The sequence below is a fragment of the Trichosurus vulpecula genome, chromosome 3 (assembly GCF_011100635.1).
Source record: "Trichosurus vulpecula isolate mTriVul1 chromosome 3, mTriVul1.pri, whole genome shotgun sequence".
In the NCBI taxonomy this organism is placed as follows: domain Eukaryota; kingdom Metazoa; phylum Chordata; class Mammalia; order Diprotodontia; family Phalangeridae; genus Trichosurus; species Trichosurus vulpecula.
The window spans coordinates 160,559,352-160,583,141 of NC_050575.1; the positions used below are offsets into that span (position 1 = coordinate 160,559,352).

At 39.3% G+C, this 23,790-nt stretch overlaps 1 protein-coding gene across 3 annotated transcripts in view; it reads right to left on the reverse strand.

Moving 5' to 3' along the window:
* Positions 1-1,399: 1,399 nt before the first annotated feature.
* Positions 1,400-23,790, reverse strand: part of SLC31A1 (solute carrier family 31 member 1) — a 29,606-nt gene continuing 7,215 nt past the window's right edge. Inside the window, exons 1-5 of one of the 3 annotated variants that reach the window (XM_036750431.1) lie at positions 13,192-13,296; positions 8,807-8,979; positions 8,001-8,073; positions 6,586-6,754; positions 1,400-5,052 (exon numbers count right to left, since the gene is read on the reverse strand). In XM_036750431.1, coding sequence (XP_036606326.1) covers positions 4,851-5,052; positions 6,586-6,754; positions 8,001-8,073; positions 8,807-8,941 — 579 coding nt within the window. In that variant the 5' untranslated portion in view covers positions 8,942-8,979; positions 13,192-13,296 and the 3' untranslated portion in view covers positions 1,400-4,850. Of the gene's footprint in view, positions 5,053-6,585; positions 6,755-8,000; positions 8,074-8,806; positions 8,980-11,257; positions 11,278-13,191; positions 13,297-23,790 lie in introns of those variants that run through there. The other 2 variants (XM_036750432.1, XM_036750433.1) reach the window with 2 other exon arrangements.

Genomic DNA, 23,790 nt, shown 5'->3' on the forward strand with positions numbered 1-23,790 from the left:
CCCCCAAACCCAAGGGCCTCTGGATGTCTCCATATGCTGAACTGGGTTGGGAAAAGGAACCAGTGGTTTCTCCTTCAGTTTCCCAATCCCTACTCCTTCTGGTGCTTTTCCTTCCTTTCTAATGTGGGGGGGGGGAGTACTTGTGGGACAGCCAGGCAGCTCTTTTACCCTTATATTTTTGACAAATACCTACAGTCTTTCAGGGTCTTAAGACATGTTTAACTTGTTTCCTCATCTAGAATCTAGCAATGGAGATGTTTAGAAAACTCAATTCAAATTTCAAATTTTTCTGGGGTTAAAAGTGCCATCGAACTTTAGCAGAACAAAGGTTTTGTGGGAATGACTGAATACAGAAAGGAAAGAGACTTAAGCCACCCTGCTCATGTACATACCTTTGCCCTATTTCTGTACCTGGGACAGGACAAGCTCTTTCAAAGACTGGGAGAAATCCTACAATCTGTACAAGGTATAAGAGACAAGGAGCCTACCTGGAGTTGTTAGGCATTGGAGTAAGCCCATTAAAATCAGTTGCCTATAGAGAATACGCAGCTCTAGGGAACTCTCATTGACCCAGCTAATGATTCTTCTGGACATAAAGTAATGCCAAAATGTTGGAGTGGGATTAAGTCTCCCTTAAACTGTTCTAATTAGCTTCTTGAAGTTTAAAATCAAAAAAAAAAATCATGCTGCTACTCCCCCATTCTAATTTGTAATCTTTCACTAGCAAAAGGAAAGACAGAAAGAGGAGTGGAGTGGTTCATGGCTTCATGATAGCCTGTTTGAAGCAGATTCCACCTAGCACTTCTATCTCACATGATCTAGCCAGTGGTGTCAAATTTGCCACTGTTAAGTGGCAGCCACTAAATCACACTACATAATCCCTGCAGGAGGTCTACTTAGAAAACCCCACATCAATGCTATCCGTGTTTTCCTGAATTTTTACCTATTTTGTTTACTTCAAATACATTTTAATCTGGTCGCACTCAGGAGTGCTGTGGGCCGTGGCTTGACACCTCTGACTTAAATTTTATCTTTCGGAAACAATAGGGGAATAAAATATAATTGCACCATGTACCATTGACCTGTCACAGCTCTGATCAATTTCTTGAAACTGCAAAGTGTGTCAACATGGGTCCTTTGCATGTTAAAGCACAGGAGTTCAAAGTCCTCTTTCAGGAGAATGTCTTTCACTTCCTTAGATGAGTGGGGTCTGCAGAATGGAATACAGGATAGGTTCTCCCTCAGGAAGAGAAGTCTAGGTAAGGAAAGAATGATAGGTGAAAATATTAGACTGTCTACTAGAAGGCCATACAGCTGGAAACTGTCATTAATAGCAAAGCTAACTATGGATTCAAGGGACCAACTAATTTTGACACCACTGTGGCCCAAAACACGCAAACAGAATCAAAATATTTATTATGTGTTCTTTTGCACATGGCACTGTTAGGCACTCTACAGCAAGTTTAACATGCTGTGTAACAGCAAAACTGCTCTCAAGGAGCTTACAATCTAAAATGGACAATATCAATGTAGACACACTGAATAAGGCATTTGTAAAATTAATTTTTTTTGCTCTGGTTGACACGTCTGACTGAAGGAAGCACGAGAGGTAACAGGATCAAAATTAAGTTAGGAGGGAAAAGAGGCTGCATCTTTAGGTGACCATACACTCAATGAGGAACCCTTTGGTGGCTGGAGGTGCTGCTAAAATGAGGGGCTCTCCAGCAGGGTGACAAATGACACCCCCAAATGGAATGGGAAACTAATACTCCTAGAGCCATGATGAGAAAACCTTAATCTATAACCCTGTAGTTGACACCGACTCATGAAGAACTCAAACTAATGGGCAGAATCAGACTCAAGGTCTGCCCACTTTTCCACAATGGCCATGTGGCTGCCACTCACTGCATCTACCATACAGCTCAACATTTTAATCTTTCATTCATTCCTTAATGCAAAATGTCCAGTGATAGGATTTATGCATTCAGATGTATAGCTGTGATTCAGTTTTTCAACCCCAGATCAGCAGAGAGCTATTTATATACCCATATCCAGAGGTCCTCATCAACTCTTGGGAACCATGTCCAATGTTTGCAATCATTAATCATTAACTCGAGGCAAATTTGATGAAGTATGGTAGTAGATAGGTTTCAATCTGTACTTGTAAGAAAACCCACATGGTAATAACTACCCATTTCGAGCTGCATAGGAAAGTAACAATGGGGAGAAATCAAAAGGGGTCGGAAGAGTCAAACAGAAGTAGGATAAGTTAATGGTATAGCATACTAATGAATGAGGATTGGAAATAAGGTAGTAAAGGCTGGGCTGGGCTACTGTAATGCCACAATCAAAACTCTCAGTGGGGAAGGAAAAGATGTTTCAACAAAACGATCATTTCTTGCTGAGTCTTTCGAATGGCATAAATGCAATCAAGAAACTGAAGCTAAGGAATGGTTTTCCCTCTGGGAACCTTAAATACGACGTTTACTTTTCTGGGCTTGGTCCCTTGTCTTCCTGTCTAGGCTAAAACTCCTTGAAAGCAATGGGGCTGAAACTGAAATCAATGGTTTTTATTTCAGTACCTTGGTCATTACTATTGTAATAGTTTCAATATTCCTCGATGTCAGATTATAGGATATTAAATCCTTAGTGTTGTACTGTAGTGGTTTCCTTGGTAAATTATTGTCACATGCTCGGCACATGCTCAGGTGATTCAAGTCCCAGAAATGTAATTATGAGATAATTACACAGCACCATCTGGTTCTGGCTCAAGCTCAACTTTAATGCCATTAATTTACAACCTTCAATAATCCCACATGGCTTTAAAAGTGCAAGGAGATGGGAGGGACAATGAATAGTATAGGTTCTGGATTGTGGGCAGAGAGTTCTGGGTACACTCTCCAGCCATAGGCACTTACTTCTTTGTGGCTTTTCAGGGAGCTGATTTTACCAGACAGATCTATAAAAACATTTATCTAACTGCTGCTAAGCACTTCTAATGCCCAACAGGTGAAACAATTTATGATACTAAGTAGAGAAAACTGATGAGAGTAAGGCTAATTCCAAAGAAGATCAGTAACTTACTCCTTTGGCCTCCTTAAAGTTACTTGTTTGGATCTACTATGTAAATGATCAAAGGGAATTTCTTTAGAGTTCTTCAATAGCCAACTAGGCTAGAAGTGAAGCCAAAGTAAGTTTCCTATGATTATTAAGGAAGATTTTGGGAACATACTCCAAAACAGGCCTGGGTTGGAATTCATTGGAAAAGTATTTTAAGATTATAGGATCACAGATTTAGAGCAGGGAGGGACCTTAGGTCATCTAGTCTGACCCCTTTATTTTACAAATGAGGAGACCCAGGTGCAAGGAGCAGAGTAGGGATATGAAGCCAGGTCCACTACTCCACACCCCAGCTCTTTCCACTGGGAGCATCACCTCCCCCACTGCCTCCCTTGTATTGAAGCCCAGTGAGTACCTACAATCATAAAAGGGTACAGCACTTTCTAGGAAGAGTACAGACTTAAAACCACCAGAGCAGTTGTACTTTGTCTCTTTTCCCCGAGGGCATAATGAGAATATCAAGCACCATGGAGGGTAGAATTTATTAGGTCAGCTCAGGAAGATTTACTTATAGAGGTAGTATGGACTTTGCAAAGTTTAAGTTCAACAACAAGGATGAACAGATAAATGGATCCTTTATGAGAAAAGGCTGGGGAAAGGCTCCATCACAACAGAAAGAAGTAATCTACATCAGGTCCTCAAATGAAATAAAAAAAGTTACACGGAGGCTGAGCTAAAGGTTGTCCCAGGTCAAAAGCAGACCTGTCTAAGGTAAAGATAGACCTTGTGCTTCTATTAACACACAGCCCTACTAGCCAGGACTAACTGACAGGTTCACTACAGTTAGTGACAACACAGGCTGGGGGAGGGGAGATGGGGAAGGGCTGGGTTCTCTTCACCTCCAGGTCCCTTCTAAGAACCACTTTCAACATTTGAAAATACAGAACAGTGATTTTTCCATATGCTGTGACTCAGCCAGCTAAGGTGTGGCCAGCAGAATGAGTAGAGAGGTGTAATCATTTAGAGGACTAGTGTAGTGATTCTGCCTCCCTTAGATAATGAGTAAAGGAAAAGCTACGGCACACAAGAATTTTCATTTCATGAAGTTATGATCAACTAAGGGAGCGAGATGAAAAGATGCCAATGGTTTTATTTGAAAACATTTCCTATTATTCAGTTGATTGTCAATTGTGTGATTGGTGAGATAAGAATGAAAAAACAAATGGAGGCAAAACCTTCTGACCCGGACCTTTGCTATGCAAGGGAACATTTCTTTATGCTATCGCACCTTTATTCCACTCAAAAATCCTTCTTCAAATCCTCAGATTGCCACGTATCACTTCACACCTCGGTAAAGGCACACCCTATTTCCCCACTCACTCAGTCCAACAACTGGAGGATATGTTCTAGTGTTATGGTGGTGGGTAGGAGTTTCAAACAACCTCCACTATGACCCAGAAATGACCACTTGTCCACAAAATTGTCATAGTAATAATAATAATAATGATAACAACACAAGAGATTAAAAAGCGAAATAGATGATCAAGAAATCATTAGAACAAAAAGCTACCTTGATTAGTGGAGAACTGAGGATCTCAGTCTCAGAAATCAACAGTTTGGGGAGGGCACCAACCAGCTTGGAGGTTATGTAAACCTCCTTGATTTGTTGTCTAGGCAAGTGTTGGGAGGCAAGGGGCCATAGAGGGACAATGGGAAGGCTTGAAATCAACTCCCCCAGTCTCCAGCTACTTCCCATTGTGGAAAATAAGGCCACATCCTAGAATCTGACATTAATGGCAGTGCTCTGTGATGTCTACTACCACTGCCTTCTTCCAGCTGAAGAGAAAATAGCCTGTTCCAGCCCCTGCTGCCACTGCGATGCAGAGGTACCCATTGTAGGTCATGAAGATAAGCATAAGGAAGTAGCTAACGACCACCTGGATGACATGCAGCACTGTCTGCAGAAGGTGAGGGAAACTCAGCATCTGTTGCCTGGAAAACAAAGAGGGACAAAAATTAGGGCTGATCTGGAAAGTGCTCCCAACATTGTGGATACTGGGGTAAAACTCACTTACCAGCCTGAACTGGATTTTCATTCTTATCTGTACCTCACTAACTCATCTCTGCTGGCTCCTCTGCGAGTAAGTCTGTGTTGACAAGACAGCATAGTTGGCTGGTCAATGATTAGGGTAACTGAGCTAGAGATGGAATGAAGTGTGTGGGAATTACCAATTTCCATGCATCTCTTCAGACCTGACAGGCTTTCCAACTTCTGTCTTTTGAAGGACCGGGGTCATTCTGCTACAAATACTACATATTGTTCAGATAATTTAGAAGAGATGTGCATCAGAAGTAAGGTTGCACTAGGAAGCTGAGGAGACCCTGGTTCTCCTTCTGGCTCTAGCTATCTAAATCTTTCTTGATTTCCTCAAAATTACCTGGTACTTATTCTGTATTTCTTTTTCTGTGCACTGCAGTTTCTCCCCAGTAAAATGCAGGTTCCTTGAGGGGAGGGTCTATTTTGTTTGTCTCTATTCTCACCATCTAATAAAATACTTGGATCACTTCCGGACCCATAAGGCTTAATTCCAAAAAGTACTGGCCAGCCCTACAGTTTTAGACAGAACAAAACTATCCTATTGCTTACTTTACCTGTCAAATCTATGGAGAAGGGAAGAATTTATGACCAAACAATATAGAGAACATTATGAAAGGCAAAATAAATAATTTTGATTATATTAAATTGAAATGTTTTTTGTACACACAAAGCCAAATGCAACCAAGATTAGAAGGGAAGTAGAAAGCTGGGAAAAAATATTTCCAGCCACTATTTCTGATAAAGCCCTCATTTCTAAAATATATAGAGAACCGGGTCGAATTTATAATACAAATCATTCCCCAGTTGATAAATGGTCAAAGGGATATAAACAGGCAGTTTTCAGAGAAGGAATTAAAAGCTATCCACAGACATGAAAAAGTGCTCTAAATCTCTACTGATTAGAGAAATGCAAATCAATCAGATTGGCTAATATGACTAAACAGGAAAATGATAAAAATGTTGGAGAAGATGTGGGAAAATTGGAACACTAGTGCATTGTTGGTGGAGTTGTGAACTGATCCAATCATTCTGGAGAGCAATTGTGAACTATGCCCAAAGGGCTATAAAACTGTACATATCTTCTGACCCAGCAATACCACTTCTAGGTCTATATCCCAAAGAGGAGATCCTAAAAATGGGAGAAGAACCCACATGTACAAAAATATTTATAGCACCTAGGATAAATGCCCATGCTTGTGAAAAGGCTCCTTCCCTTCCTTTTGCTATATTAGTAGAAGGCCTGGCCTGGCCCGTGATTGATACAGTCTCATACTTCTACTGACAATCTCCAACAAGATAGTATCAAATTATCACTTCAAGCAAGTTGCCTCTGTGTCCAACTTGGCTGAGAGCTGCTTATTTAATGGACTTGGCTCAAGTCCTTCCACTTATAGTTACTGAATTAAAACAAGTTTTTTTTTTCTTACCCAACAGTTTTGTGTGTTTCCATAAGTATAGTTCCATTTGGTCCTGGGACTGGCATGGAGTTGTAGCGAATGCTGACCTGAGACTTACGCAGCAAGCTCTCCCGGGCTATCTTGAGGCCTTCATAGAACATTGCTAACAAAAAGATAGCCACAAATGCCCCAGCCATTTCTAGTTAGGAAAAGAAAAAGGAATTAATTAAGTCAGCATATATAGGAATTCCTTACACAACCAAGGTTATGTCAGAAGGGTCCAAAACAGGCCAGAAAAATAAATGCTGTTGTCATTTCTTAATATAGCAACTTCTACTTAGACAGGTGACAAATGGCCAAGAAAAGCCCCGTAATATAAAACACAAGAGATATTTGATATATAGCTTTCAAATCTGCTTCTGAAAGGTCAGTGCATTTGAAGTGGCAATTAAGAACGTTACATTATGAAGTGGTATCAAAATCAAAAGCCTCACTGAAATCCAAGACTTTTTTCCCCAACTAACTCCATTTCCTTGTATCCAAAAGACATGCCATAAGAAATTTCCCATCTGGCACTCAAACCAGCCCCATACTGGCTACTGAGCATGTCTAGTATGAACAACACCCACAGAGGTATCAAATTAAGTAAGATATGAAGAATGAGGTAACATGCAGTTGCAGTACAAAGAAGAGAAGGGGCAATGAAGGGGTCTGTATGTGTGTGATTGTTGTGAATACTCCCCATTAAAAGGGTAGGATTTTTCCTGTGGAGTTATAATATACACCCCAATACTCTACTACTTCCTGGATCCTTCTTCCTTCCCTCTGGATTTTGGATGCTAAACTTTCTGGCCTTGTAAAGAAAATACTGCATGTATAAACTGTTAAATATAACCTTGAAATTATATCTCATATCATATACTGTAGGAAATGCTTTCTAAGTCATTTAAATTTGACTGTTACCTTGGTTCTGACAAGTGATAAGTAACTTTCTTTTGAATAGGAAAACATTTCAGAAGATGAGATGAAACAGATGGGAAAATCCATTCCTTTGGGGGTAGGGTGGGATTGGAGTCCTGAATTAGGGTGTTATAACCTAGTATCTACCTTACTGGTAGATACTTTTGCTAATATCAGGTTTGTATAGAATTTGAGCAGAGTCTAAAGTTGGGCTTATTTTTCAGTGTATAGCTTAATTTCACTGTTGTAAGCAATATAGTGAGTCATGTTTACAACTGCAATCCCATGATGCACATTATAATCCTCGCATTCTTACCTTACCATGTGGGAAATAGAGGACAGTAACAGACCACAAAGAGAGGCAATAACTGAGAAAAAAAAATTCCAGCTTCCTGACTTTTAGCCAAATAATGTATCTATAAGTTACCATACTACTTCTTCCCAGAGGCTATCCATATCAAACAATTATTTGCTGGTTTACTTACCCCCAGGTGTATTGATCACTAATCCAGAAAACAGCAATTCCACATTCTTATAGCCAAAATAGAAGGTCATGGGCTGCCAGAAAGAGAATGAGCAAGTTAGACCCAGACAGATTCAAGCCTACAACTGCAAGCTGAGGACGTGCCAGTGGAGTTTTAAAAACACTAGCTTAAGGGACCACAATCTTCAGAGATGTTTTAAGGAGGAAGCTGCTAAACTAGAAGCTGGATTTTTCCTCCACTTCAGTCTTACTTTATATATAACTGTGTTCTGCCACAACCATCCAGGCCCATTTTAATGTGTGTATATATTTATGGCTATGCCATGGCACTGAGGAAGAGTTACATCAAGCAGCACAGCAAGGAACAAAAGAAAACCTAGAAGGAAACACAGAAAAGCTGGGCTGCTTTGAAAACAATGGGTAGGATTTATTTCATTTCATTTATTGTTTTATACTGAATCCTTTCTTATGTTCTGTGGTGTACATGGAAATGTTTTTTATTTTCTTGTTTTATAATTAAGATTAAAATGAATAAAAAATTTAAAAAAAGGACTAGCACAGCCCTAAGCATCAGTGTCAGCCTCTACTTTCTTAACAAAGCACTTTACTCAGTGTACGAAATTCTACACTTGTGGTGAAAAACCACAGGAGAAATGACATTGGAGTATAATGCAGAAGCTGAAATCTAGTCCAAATTCTCCTGTGGCAAGTCACTTATTTTTCCCTTTTTGGGCATCAATTAATATTCTGTGATTCTATGACCCAAATTAGTGGGAAGAGGCCAAAGTCTCCTTTTTGGTTACTTACCATCATCATCATGTCACCCCCACCTCCACCATGACTGTGAGAGGGTGTAGAGGATGATTGATGATTGGGGGGCATAGTGCTATTATCGCCCATATGGCTCATCACATGATTGTGTCCCATTCCAAGATGATTCATCTTCCTAGGAAAGGCTGAAAATCAACAGCAGAATCCTCCTGAGAAAGAGAGAGTTATGGATCATTAAAGTACAATTTCTTCAATTCTTCTACGATACCAAATGTCTCTAACCGAATTGAGTTTCATGAGTCAGAGTTTTAAAAAAAGAAGTGTAAAAGGAAAAAACCTCAAGGAAATGTCCCTAATGTGTGAGGAAAGGAATTAGCCCTCAGAGTTTCAGAAAAAGTCCTTGTCTATAAGGACTTGAAAGGAAAACCTTTCGAGTTTCTGTTATTCTAACAGTGTTCAAGCGGATTTGGGTGACAAAGTTTAAAACCGTTCTAAAGCCTGTTCCAGTAACCAGTGATGGCGATTAAAAAGCTACTGTTCAAGTTAATTCTAACTGGCAGGTCTGCATTTAATCAGAATGTCTCTTGCAAATTGGACTTCCAGATTTAAGTGATTTCTTCTGGGAGAAAGGCCTATTGCCCTAGGCAAGCTGAGAATCTGAATGCAGCATCGATTATCAAAGGGTTTAGAGAGTGCAGCACAAAAAGCAAAGAGCTATTGGATCCAATTGGATTTTTCCAAATTAAATAAGCTGGAACAACTGTGTACCCTGTCTAATAGTTACATGACTTGCCTCTTTTACTGTGACACACCACTTTATCAGAGCAACTATGAACCAAAGTTAAAAGGTCAACACTTCTGAATCTTCAAGTAGCTAGAGGATATATCCCTTCATGAGTTCTTTAGGTTCTAGCAATATAAAGGAAAGCTTCCCATATAATGAGGCTCATTAGTGAGGCTTCCTCCTCTTCTCCCTATGATCAGTGATGTCATACAACTCCAACATATGGTAGTCTGAAGGGTCAAGTTCCTATCTTCGGGAAAGAACATCACAAGCTTATTTATTAAACATACCCAAAGTTCCACTTCAGTTAACTTTAAACGATGCTCAATTCAACTACACACTAAGATGCTACATTACATGAAGAACTAGAAAATCTGGCATTACTACCAACACTGTCAAATTTTCTTTGATCTCTACATATTTGTGGATGGAATTGCAGAAGCAGAAACATGGTCCCTTCACTCAAGCTTTTGATCTACTTGAGGAGACCAGACATATAAATAAAGATAATTAAATAATAGCAGGTTACATATGCTAAGTTCCAAACGTGTGTTAAAAGGTCTAGGTGCTACTAGAATTCAGAGGAAGAAGTTTGTGGCAGGAAGGAGATCATGGAGAATTGAGTTGTCCCAAAGTGGGATTCTGTCCTGAGTAAATGAACTGAAATCAGAGTGATACAAATAAGACTTTGCCACCCACAGAGATGGACCCAAGTCACTGTATCACAATAAAGAGTAGAAAATGAGTTTCTATGTTTGTATTCTCCAGTACTAATCTGGACAGAACACGATGGACATCAGCCAGTCTCATTTCACACTGGTACTATGGAAACCAGGTCAAATGAAGAATGTCTTCCTTTACATCTCTGGGCTTATGGTACCATATAGAAGGCTGCTATAAAAACAGAAACAATTCCATCAACTTCTCTGAAGTATTGTTTTTTTCCTCTCTCTATACTGCCACTATTTTCTCTACTTGGGTCTATTATTTCTACTCTCAATCCTATCACTTTTATAAATTGCAAATGAACATAAATTTCTGCTCAGTCACCCAGTCTACAACAAGGGAAATACAACGCCTTCTGCAGCTACAAAGTGACAAGCCATTTTGAAAGTCTGTTATTAGGCAACCAGTCACACATTTACATACTGAAATCTTACTTAGTCCTTCTAAGACAAACACTCAAGTGTGTCAACTTTACATACCAGGCTACTACAATAGAGGGTGTCCCAGAAGTCTAAGTGCAGTTTTCAGCCATTCAACTTCTGGGACAAGCTACATTCTAGGAGGCTGGATTGGAGAATGATCCTAGTCCTTCCTTCCCTGGTCAGAAATACAATGTGGGAAAGTTCAACATAGCTGAAGTTAGTGGTTGGGATTTCTTCTTGATCTCATTCTTACCACCACAGAATTAAAACCCACAAGACACTCTCAGCCTAATTACTTATTACAAGGAAAAAAAAATCCATCCTGGGAAGTTGTGTTAAACCTAAATGACTTTGGAGAAAAAAAATTAGAAAAATATTTACCAGAGTATAGGAACTGAATGCCATTTATGGTACTTTGCATAATCTTTTTTCCACTTGGTTTTTCAGTTAATAGACCTTCTAACTGGCTCTGAGCACATTCTCCCCTGTCCAAGCACTCCGCCCTGCAAGCTCTCCTCCCTTCCCACCACCCTTCTCAACAGAATTTATACTTACAGATGATAATTTGGCGGTTGGCTACTTTTAGCCAGTTTCTTCACCTGAATTGATCTCAGAAACACTAAGCTCAGTTTCTTTCAGAATAAAACTGGGAGTGAAGGAGAGACTAAGTCAAAGTCCAGACAGAGTCACAGCAGTAGTGTGCTGTCTTTACCTATAGTCTGAAAGGAATGGTTTAATCCCATGGTAAGCTGGGCTGTCTCTGGTTTATTCAATTTCCTCTAAACTCCTCTGCCAGCTTTAACTACTTCCTCCCCGAGGGCTGCCTCTGCAGCTCAGCCAAGCCACCTTTTCTGTTTCTCAGTTTACAATCTAATGTGACATGAACTTGTGACAGAACTACTACTGAGATCTGATTGGTTGATTTCACCGTGAGGGGGCTTGTTAACCTTGGGTCATTCTGGGGCTGCACACTCACTGATTCAACTTCAGGAAATGTCATTTGTTTAAAAACTTCCACCTTCCATTTCTCTTCTTGGTCTTCTTTCCCCTTGTCAAATAACATGCCAAGTGTATAGTTCAGAGAATTTTAATTGATCGTTGCCACTCAAAAACTCAGTGACAGAACCAATTCTAAAAAAAGTCTACGAATCCTGACTGCCAATCTTAGACAGTGTTTCTAGGCCATCTCAAAACTTTTTTTTCCAACCCTGCAACTAGAACATTAACCAAGGACAAAGGCTTTAAAGTCCCAGTTTCATTTACCATTACAGAAGTGAAAGTTGGTTCTGCCAGTCTCATATGGTTGGATAGTTGAATACAGTTCAGAAAGGAAAATTTTACATTATATGAAGTAGCAGCACCCAGCAGTTATTTGCCTCTTCCCCACAAAGATTTTGGAAAAGTCTGGAACATTTAACCAAAACAGATATAATTTGCTCCAGCTTCTAGCTTCCATTTACCTTTTCTGCACTTGGTTTAACTAAGGCCTTTTCTTTATATTCATAGCTTTTTCTAACCAGCAGCTAAGATCCTATAAACCACAGAAAGTCTAACTTGTGTTTCTTCAGCTGAAGAGTCTTTCAACAACAGCTGGTTGTTATAAAATAGTTCAGTCTCAAACCTTAGTCACTGTTTCCAATGGACATTCAAATTTAATTATCTGCCTAAAATGAAGTATTTGTTATGCTATTTTGCTTCTAGAAGCAGCTAAGTGACTTAGAGTGCCCGGACGCAGGAAGACCTGAGTTCAAATGTGACCTCAGACACTAGCTGTGTGACTGGGCAAATAACTTAACCTCTGCTTGCCTTCTCCAATGGAGAATGAAACGGCAAGCCGCTCCAGTATCTTTGTCTCAAAAACCTCAAATAGGGCCATGTCTAACAAGTGAACAACAAATCTTGCTTCTACTGACCTGAATACTAATAATAGAATAACGGCAGATTTCTTTAATATAAATCATGGCAACTACATTGCCTATTACTTCCCTCAAACCAACTTTAACAACCCCATCCCCAGAGCAGCACTTCTTTAGCCAGAAGTCAGTTCTGGAATAAAGAAAAGTACCAGGCACTTGAAGCCAGAGGCCCTAGGACCATAGAGCTCATTCTCCTTGAGCTCTGTGAAGTCTTTAACCTAACCTCTTGGAGCCTCAGTCTCCTCATCTAACTGATCTTTATCCAGTCCCTTCCTCAGCTCTAAATCCTAGGATTCACCTATGATCCAAACAGTTTTCAAAACCTTTCTACAGACACACAGAAGTAAGCATATGGCCCCAATATCTACTTAAGATCCTGGAAGACCTGGGTTCAAACCCCACCTTTGCCTTTCACTAGTTTTTGATCCTGAGCAAGTCACTTAACCCAAGACAATCAATTAAAGGAGTTGTCAGTCTGCACGAATGGAGAGTTTCTATGCCAGGAGTTCCCAATAGCAATAAAATCACAGGTGCAAACTGAAGAAATAAAATGTCAATTATCAATATAATTACCGGAAGCACATGAAAGAACGAGGTCCCCCAAGATCATGACAGTAAAAGTGAGTGAGGACCCCCCACTGTAAAACCGGAACTTAAGCTCATGCTACTATGCTATTGCCTGCAGTTTACTGGAAGACTCTGGTCAGGAAACTATGGTCCGGAGCACTGAAGCACTGACCTGGTGGTGACCGACAGGGCTTCCAGGCTTAGTCCAAACTCCACTCTATCCTGCATTTTCCTGTTATTGCGCAATGATGGATAAGGAACAAGAGCCGACAGGGACTGGGAAGATTACACCTTACAGAGCTGCTACAAAGGAGGTGTGGAGAAACACCTGGCAGAGGCTCCTTCTTTTTCCTCTGGCTCAGACAAAAAGATGCAATCAGTAGACTCAGACAATTCTTCTGAAGACTGCCTCCATTCTCTCCACAACTTCCTATATAGTGAGAGCAGGGGAGAATGTCTTTATTCTTAAGAAGATTAGGGTCATGTTCCTTTTCAAATTCACATAAGCAGCAAACAAAAGAAAGAAGTCTAGTCTCTCCTCAGCTTTGTACTGATCATACAATCCCTGAGCTCTAGGCATGGAAGAGAGATGGGAAACTCAAGGTCAAGGTACATGACCATAAAGCAGTTTTAAGCTTAGAGATCATATGACAAGCAAAGCTGGGCAGTCCTGGGCTTTAATGACTTGAACTACCAAGTATAAAGATGTTCTGGGAAATATCCCTGGTAGGAACCATCAGCTACAGGGGACTTGGAGCAAAAACTATATAGTGTTTGTGATTTATCACATATGCTCATTGTCAAAAATAATTCTTTTTGCTTAACTGTTTTCCTTTGTGACAATGTAATAAGGGGAAAGAATATTGGGATATCCATTGCACTACCTAACTATCCCTTATTGTGTCTCACCTGAGCCCAATACACTAGATGACGAGGAGACAGTACAGCAGGATTATTACTTCCAGGCCTGAAAGCTCTACTTTCTATCTGGCCCAAGATTTCATTAGCTTTTTTGGCTGTGAAAATCAGTGGTGACTCACACTGAGCTTGTAGGTAATTAAAACCCCCAGATCTTTCACAGACAAAATGAAGGGACATATAAAATAACTTGAGACTCTCCTTTGACAAACTGTTGATAAAAATGTTGTGACACAGATATTTCGGGCATTCGGCGAGAGAGCTACTCTTTCCAAGTTGACAACGAACCATCAATAACCATTCTTTGAGTAGCAAGGTGGATGCTCAGGGGAGAAAACAGAAGGATCAAGAAGGGGAAGATAGCTTTCTTTAAGTACTTGAAAGGTTGTATTATGTTTGCTCTGTTTGAATCCTGACGGCAGAACCAGGAGTAATGGGAAATTGCAAAATGGCAAAGTTAGGCCGGGTGTGTAACAAAAACTCCCTAACAATTAGAGGTATCCAAAGGCGGAATGAACTGCCTAAGGCATTATGAATTTGCTGCCAGCTGGAGATCTCCAAACAATGGCTGGATGATCCAAGAGTGTCTTTGGAGAATGAATTCTTTATTTTAAGGGATGGATTGGTTCGATGGCTGCTGAGGTTCCTTCCAACTCACTAGTCTGCCATGCCTTGTCCTGGCTGAAGCCACGTTGGCTTTCTGTGATCTCCGATTCCTTTTCAAGATGTTCACTAACCATCTTTTAATAATACAGCCAAAATTTTGCTAGGAATTCACTCACTGGCATGTAAAATTAAGAGGGAGAAATTTCAAATCCAGGGCAAAATATAGATTCCTAGATGAGTTGGAGATATTAGCGAGTAAAGGGTGGAAAAGACGTCAGTTTTATCACTAATAGTAGGGTTAAAAGTTACAATAAGTGACAGCACCCAGAAGAAAAACAACCAATAAAGCTTGAGTTTAATTCTTTCTAAAAGTATTTATTACAATAAGCTTTTGATTTAGAAACAAATTATCCAGACTTCCAGCTTCTCCTGGCAACCTGTCTTCACTGCCAATTACAACCTGCATAAGTTATGAGGGTTGGGGGGCGAGAACTGAGATCACTTTCCAACTTGGATGAAGACAGTTTGAAGAGACTGACAAAAATTATGTTTAGGATTATTCTGTGTATTTTTATGATAATATTATTTCCTCCTTTTATGTACTATACAATAAATCATGTTAAGTACTGTACATTCCATTCACAGCACCTCTACAGGATTCTCTGAAAAGCCTCTTCACTGAAAGGAGACAAGATGAGAATTGCTGCAGATTGTAAAAATGTAAAATAGTAGCAGCTTAGACTGAGTGGCTGAATGTCTCATAAATCAGACTAATGGGCTGCATCAAAAGAGAAGCCCTTCCCAGAAGCACCTAAATGCCCACGGTATAAGGTGCAAAACTACTTCAAACAATTACTTTAAAAACCCAGATTTAAGAGCTTTCATTTATGAGACCAATAAAAATGACCCAGGCAAGCAAGAAACAGAGCGTGGCCTGGAGTTTTCAGAAGAAAACAGCTACCACTCAATGCATGAGAAGAAGTCAAGAGTGAGTGAGAAATAGCTTCTCTGCTCAAAGTGTGTGTACAATGATGATGGCCCTCTGAAGTCTAGGATCCCATGGATACCACAGCCTCACAGAGATCCCAAATACTGGCTGAGGGTAGGTGATAGTGCATATGTCGACACGGGGAGCAGTGAGAAAGCTGTCTTCTGAGTCACAAGGCCTGGGTTCAAGACCAGACTCTTTTGACACCTACTGACTGTGTGAAACATACCTGGCCAAAAGTAAAAATAAAAACAAAAAATCTTGTGTGAAGATCTACGAAAAAGCAAATCTTCAGTTTGGGTCTAATCAGATTATACAGAGGAGACACTTGGTTTCCAGAGGTTAGTTCAAAGTTGCCCTCTCTTCCTCAACAATGTCATCTTCTACCCAACATTCAGAAGAGGAATCTCCTAGGATAACAATCATTTTGCCTCAATCAGAGGAAAGGACTGTAAGCTAAGAGACTCATTTAGGATATAATTTAAGAGAAACATGCTAACATAAATCAGTTTTCAAGAATCATTCAGCTTCTCTAGCAAACCTCAATCTCAAATTTATTTGGCATACCACCCCCTTAAAAAAAATTACTCAGTGCCCCTCTGGAAATCTACTTTGTTTAACCCTTTATATATATATTTTTAAATTTGCAACATAAAAAAAAATAAAGCATTTTTAAAAATGCTTTAATTTATTGTAGATTTGTGGTTTTTTTCCTCTGCACTGTAATTTTGATGACATAATACTCCATCATGTAATCATACTGCATTGTATTGTGAACTCATACATATTCCTGCTGATGCGCACTGGACTTCTAGACAATGCACAACACCCTTATTTGTTAAGACCTGTTGGTGGACTTACCACTGATTGGTTACAACTTTAACTCTGTTACACAATAGATGAAAGATGTATGAATGGCTTTTCAGAATTTTCTTACTTCTGTTCTTTCCTTATCCTTCCATTGCCCCCTTAGTTTTATTCAACACCTACCCAATTGCACCCCCGCCCCGCATCGTTCCAGTGCCCCCTAGGGGGCAGTATCACCCACTCTGGGAACTTGTAGATTGTAGTAGAAAGAGTAAAGATGAAACTGTAAATCAGGAAAGCTGATTCTAGTCTTCACTCTGCCACTGACATACTGGGTAACTGTGGGCAAGCCACTTTAATTCACAGGACTTCAATCCCTTGATTTATAAAAAGATGATTTCTAATTTCTCTTCCAGGTCTAACACTCCTGCAATTTTAGGGTTTTTTGGCACCCAAAGATATGCCTCAAGAAGATTTGTCATTCTCTGCATTTTCCCCTGCTTTTCATAAGAATTTACTAAAACTTGATTTCATGATACATTAAAGACTACTTGTGCAAACAATAGAGAGAGCCAACAGGGAGCCATTAGAGTTTTCTAAGCAAGAGAGTGACATGGTCAAAGCTTTGCTTAGGGAACATTCCTAACAAGGCCCATAATCAATGATGTCAGGGCCTTGCCAGAGCCTGTACTCCACTGGCAAAACCTTTGAGAATGTGGGGTGATCTCCAAGCTATGCGCAGATCCATGGCATACGTGGGACCAATATGGTTGATGTGAATGCAACCTAGGCAAGAGGGTTTTTCTAAGGTAGAACGAACTTCAGGTGACTTATTTGACACAGCCTCTCCCAATACAAATGACAGAACGACTTGTCAGACAGGTCTTTTTGTTGCAGCCAAGCCAAATACTGACTACGGCCCAGGGAAATGTGATTATTTAATGATGATACTGATAAGCCAACTTCAAGGGACTATATTTGCATATATTTCAACATATTATTTAATCTCTACTTCCTGGATCTAAACTACTATCTTCTAAAAGAAACCTTCGTCATTCTCAGCCTCTGGTATTGTCCTCACAGCAGCACATTCCAAGCTTACTGGTCCCTTCAAGGGGGCCTTCCTTTAAGGGCCTCTACTAGACATTTTCGCAGATAAAGAGAGAAAGTTTAAACAGCCTTAAATTAAAATCCTTTTCCACTTTTCAGAATCCAGACATCTCCATTCAGGGGTAGGAAATATCCTGAGGACAAAATCCAAAAATATTCAATAAGGACTTAAACGAAAATGTTATCCCTAGCTCTTATGTGTTATGCACAGGGGATATAGCAAAACTAAATCCAAATTTCTCCACAACTCTTTCCCTCCCCAGGTACAATGCCAACCAAAAGCAATTAAAAACAAACAAACAAAAAACAACCTAACATGTCTGACCTAGTCACATGGTAACAGTAAGAGCAACTGGCTAGAAAACAATCAAAACCTTTTGAAGTAGCAAGTTTGTCTTCTGCCTCTACATTGGATCACTTCCTACACTACATGCTGATTAACACAGGAACCAAGGTATTACTGAATAAATTGCTACAAGGCCTGCTTCTAGATTTCTGAAGTGCTAAGTATAGTAGGCACTTAAATATTGTTGATTATAGTCTTGGAGAGGAAGAACCTTATACCTCTTTCTATTTTACAATACTAATAGCACAGTACTGGACATGCATCTCAAAACCCTGAAGATGCATCCAAGAGTTCATTAGAGCCTACCTAACATGCCTTACTTCTTGACAGTCTACTTAATTTATGTACCTATTTTATACACATGCTCTGTGTGTATGTATATATGCATGTACAGACACACACAGAAGTGTAATATGTAAAATATAGGACTTATAGGGTATTTTGATTTATCTTCCTCCTGCATTGTAATTTGTGGTAGGGTAGCCCAGAAAGCAATCTCAACTATGTTTGCTGCAGCCATGTATTCTTGTGGCCTATCAATGAAGATGTTGTAGAGTACTGGCCTCTCAACTTACCTGGAGGACTGCACCCTTTGGTGGGGCTGGAAGACAGATTGTAAAGGCAGAAGCTATTGAGTGAAGGTGGCATTTAAAAGTAGTCTAAAAGCACCAGGAAAGTATACCAGCTCCTTCTTGCCTATAGAATCGATTCATGTACAGTTAAGAAAAAGGTGAAAGCTTGACTATGTTTGAGGAAGGTAAGATGTAGTAAGAGAGAAGAACAGGGGAATAAAGTTTGCGCCTAGGGTTAAAATTGCAGTTAAGAGAAGAAAGATGGACGTTAAGTGCCTGGCACATAGCAGCTTCTAAATAACTGCTTATTATTATTAGGAATGCAGGGCCAGTTCAACATTAGGAGAAGTATAAGCATAGTTGACCATATCAACAACAAAAACAAAAATTCTATGATATCAAGCAAGAGCAAGCATTATCAAGGTCAACTCCCAGGAATCTCCAGGCCCCTGCACTATTCTGATTAGTAGTTTTTAACTGTTCCCTTGAACCCTCAAAGTCAATCCCTGGGAACCTCTGCTCTCACCAGCAGTCTCTAAATGCCCCCAAGGAGCCTCCCGCATCTCAACTTTTTCTAACTACTACCCTGTTTCAGGACAGAGATAATCACAAGGAAAGTTCTGCAACATTCCCTTAAACAGTTCAGCTATTCTATGTATCCTGGCTATACTCCCTCCTGTTTCCCTGGACGAAAAACCCTAAAGGAATCCCCTTTCTTCCCTCTCTCCCCAGACATCCCCCTATGAAAAGGCAGCAAGGTATCCAGAAGTGCAATTCCCTGACCTTGAATAAATGGCTCACTTTATTTACTGATCACTGCTCTATAGCAATAAGCCAAGGAAAAGAAATCAAAGGAGTAAGACTAAGAGACAAGGAAACAAAACTATTGCCCTTTGCAGATAACATGCTGGTATACTTACAGAAAACTAGAGAAGCAACTGTGAAACTAGGTGAAACAATAAACAATTTTATTTATAAAGCAAAGTTGCAGGACACTAAATAAATCCACAAAAATCGTCAGTATTTCTATACACAACCAACAAAACTAATTTGCTGGACAGAATTATAAACTCTTAAAAAGGCAGGAATTTTGCCTTTTGGATTTTTATGTCCTCTACAGCCCCTAGCACAGTACAAGGAAGAGTTACAGCTAGTCCCACTTGCCAGTTCTCAAAACACTAAACACTAAACTTTCCCAGCAGGAAGTGATAGAAAGACAAACACAGGAACTATATGAACACAATTACAAAACACTTCTCATACAAATACAGATCTAAATAATTGGAGAAATATTAATTGCTCATGGATAGGCCAAGCTAATATAATAAACATGACAATTCTACCTATGTTAATTTACTTATTCAGTGCTATATGAATCAAACCACCAAGAGTTATTTTACAGAGCTAGAAAAAATTCACCTGGATGAACAAAAGGTCAAGAATATCAAGGGAATTAATGGGAACAAAATGTGAAGGCAGCCTAGCAGTACCAGATTTCAAACAACAAAGTGGTAATAATCAAAATAATCTGGCACTGGACAAGAAATAGAATGACTGACTGGTGGAGTAGATTAGGTATATAATACATAAAAGTAAGTGACTACGGTAATCTAATGTTTGATAAACCCAAAGATCCAAACTTTGCGGACAAGAACTCACTATATGGCAAAAACTGCGGAGAAAACTAAAAAGTCTGGCAGAAACTAGGCATAGATCTACACTATATACCAAGACAAGGTCAAAATGGGCACATGATTTGGACATAAAGGGTGATATCATAAACAAATTTGGTGAAAATGGAAAATTAATTACCTGTCAGATCTATGGATAAGGGAAAGAGTTTATGACCAAATAAGAGATAAAGAGGATCACAGGATTATAAAATGAACAATTTGGATAACATTAAATTTAAAAGGTTTTGCAGAAACAAAACCAGTGCAGCCCAAATTAGAAAGAAAAAAGGAAACTGGGGCAAAAAACTTTACAGCAAACTTCTCTGATAAAGGTCTCATTTCTCAAATAGAGAACTGAGCCAAAAAAGAGTTCATTCCCCAATTGACAAATGGTCAAAGGATACGAACAGGCAGTTTTCAAACAAAGAAATAAAAATTATCAACTCATGAAAAAATGCTATCACTAAAAGTTTGACAAATGCAAATCAAAACTCTAAGGTACTACCTCATGGCTATCAGATGAAGGAAAAGGAAAATGATAAATGCTGAAGAGATGCGGAAAAATAGATATGCTAATTAACTGCTGGTAGAGCTGTGTATTGGTCCAACCATTCTGGAGAATAATTTGGAACCATACCCAAAGGGCTATAAAACTGTGCATACCCTTTGATCCAGCAATACCACTTCTAGGTTTGTATCTCAAAGACATCATAGAAAATGGAAAAGGACCCATATATACAAAAGTATAGCAGCTTTTTCTTTAGCGAAAAGGAGTTGGAAATTGATTTGATGCCCATCAATTGGGTAATGGCTGAACAAGCTGTGGTATGATTGTAATGGAATACCATTGAGCTGTAAGAAATGACAAAGGGTCAGTTTCAGAAAAACCTGGAAAGATTTATGAGCTGATGCAAAGCAAAGTGAGCAGAACCAGAAGAACACTGTATACAATAAGAGCAATCTTATAATGATAGTCAACTGTGAAAGACTTAGTTAGCTATTCTGATCCATGACAATTCCAAAGAAATATGCTATGCCCATTCAGAGGAGACTTTAGCATAGTTTTTCCTACTTCCTTTATTTTCCTTGCTTTTCATTTATTTATTTTTTGCAATGTAGCCAATATGGAAATATACCTGCCATTTCCTTCTCTGGCTTATTTTTAGATGAGAAAATTGAGGCAAATAGAGTTAAGTGACTTGTCCAGAGTCACACAGCTATTAAGTGCCCAAGGCCAGATTTCAAGTCAGGAAGATGAATGAGTCTTCCTAATTCCAGGCCTGGTACTCTCTCCATTGCGCCACCTAGCTGCATGCATACTGTATATCATATTGTTTGCTTTCTCAATGAGTATGGGAGAAAGAATTTAGAACACAAAATTTCTAAAAGAATGAAAAATTACAAATAGAAAAGAAGCAAATACATTACATTACAAAATCTGGAGATAGACTGCTGGCTCCAACTCTTTCTATCTTGCATAATCTTAAAGTGTAAATTCCTTGGCTTTTCTAAATTTTTCAACTATCAAGTATTTATTTTCTTCCTATCTTTCCTCCCACCACTGAAAAACAAATTTCTTGGATTGAGAGATAACATGCATTACCTCCACAAGCTCTAACTTCATAGAACAAACTCCTCGGCTGGCCATGCATTTTGGTGTCACCTGCCTTTTAGCTGTGCAAGTCACTTAAATCTTTCTTAGCCTCCTCATCTCTAAAATGGGGATAATTAGCAGCATCTCCATCTTAGGGTAGTCAGGAAGAACAAATGAGATAACATATGTAAAGCACTTTGCAAGCTTTAAAGTACTACAAAAATACCAGTTATTACTTCCTAATTACTGGTACTTTATAAGATTTCTGTAATGCTATGCTAAACTCCTCCCTTCTACTCCTCATTTGTTTTTGCTCAGTAGCAGAGGTTTCTATGCCTTCACATTCCAGCTTGGTAGCAAAAAATGTAAGAGCTCCTATTTCTCTTACCACTTCTCACCTCACCTCTTAATACAAAGATCAAGTGTACAACCACATTCTTCTCAAAGCTCTTTATAGAGGCATTTTGCCTGGTCAGAATGGGACAACCCAAATTTGATATGACAAACAAACACCAACTTAAAAGGTTATGCAATGATCCAAAGCCTAAGTCCAACAGAGAGCGGATCCTCCAACCATCAGTTATCCTTTCTTTTTACAAAGCCACATCCTGGAACGAAGTAATCAAGAGAGTTATACTTTTAAGCTCCTCTGGCGCAGCCCTAACACCATGCATCTACCAATGCTTAAAGTGTCATCTCTACAAAAATGTCCCAAGGGTTTGGACACTATGGGATGGTGGAAAGAACACTACACTATGGAATCAGAAGGTCAGGTCCGTATTCCTATTATTTTAATCACAAGGGATTATTATAAAGACCAACAGCTTGGTGGATAAAAAAAAAAAACTACAGCACTGATGGAAATAAACTTATGCCATCTATAGGCCTCCTCATTGTATGCCAAATTTTGTTGCCTCTTGGAAGATAATTTGTTTGGGGCGGGGAGCAGCAATAGGGGTTAGTTAAGTAACTTGCCCAGGGTCACACAGCTAGTGTTAAGTGTCTGAGACAGAACTTGAACTCAGGTCCTCCTGACTCCAGGGCTGGTGCTCTACCCAACACCATTTCCCTGCCCCTTGAAGATCATTTTCAAGAAAATGAGGTGTTCAACAGGCTAAATCAATCAAAAAGTCAGTAAGCATTTATTAAATGCTTACTACCTGCCAGGAATTCTCTTAAGTGCTGAGGATATAAAGATAGCAATGAAAAAGTCCTTGCCTTCAAGGAGCTTCCATTCTAATAGGGAAGACAACCCCTACATATATATACACATACATACGTATGTATATATGTAGATGGGTAGCTATATAGAAATATACAATTTATTAAACCAGCTCATTATGGGGCCAGAAGGACACAATAGAAAGGGAAATTGATATAAAACAGCATCAATAACATTTAAGATAAAAATGTTATAACAGACATTTGACTAGCAAGAAAAAAATACTTGTCTTTTAATCTTAGCTCTTTGAATCCCATGATTCTTAATCTATAAAATGAGATAGCTGATCTCTCAGGTTCCTTGCAGTACTGATATTCTTGGTTCTATGATGGCTGATAACACTGACAAAGAACTTTAACCCCGTTTCTTTTGAAAACAAAGTACACAAAATATTTTCTTGCTCTGAACTTTAATCAGGTTAAGTCTTAACTGTCCAGTAATACTACAGCTTGTTGGTCTGCAAACTTCTTAGGAAAATTATAAGATGCGGAAATGGCATTGAAATTTCAGATGGCTACAAGCCATTCCCCAATTGAGAAATGGTCAAAGGATATGAACAGGCAGTTTTCAGAGGAAGAAATTAAAGCTATCTACAGGCATATGGAAAAATGCTCTGGATCGCTGCTGATTAGAGAAATGCAAATCAAAACAACTCTTAGATACCACACCTCTCCTGTCAGATTGGCTAAAATAACAAATCAGGAGAATGATAAATGCTGGAAAGGATGTGGGGAAATTGGAACATTGTTGCATTGCTGGTGGAGTTGTG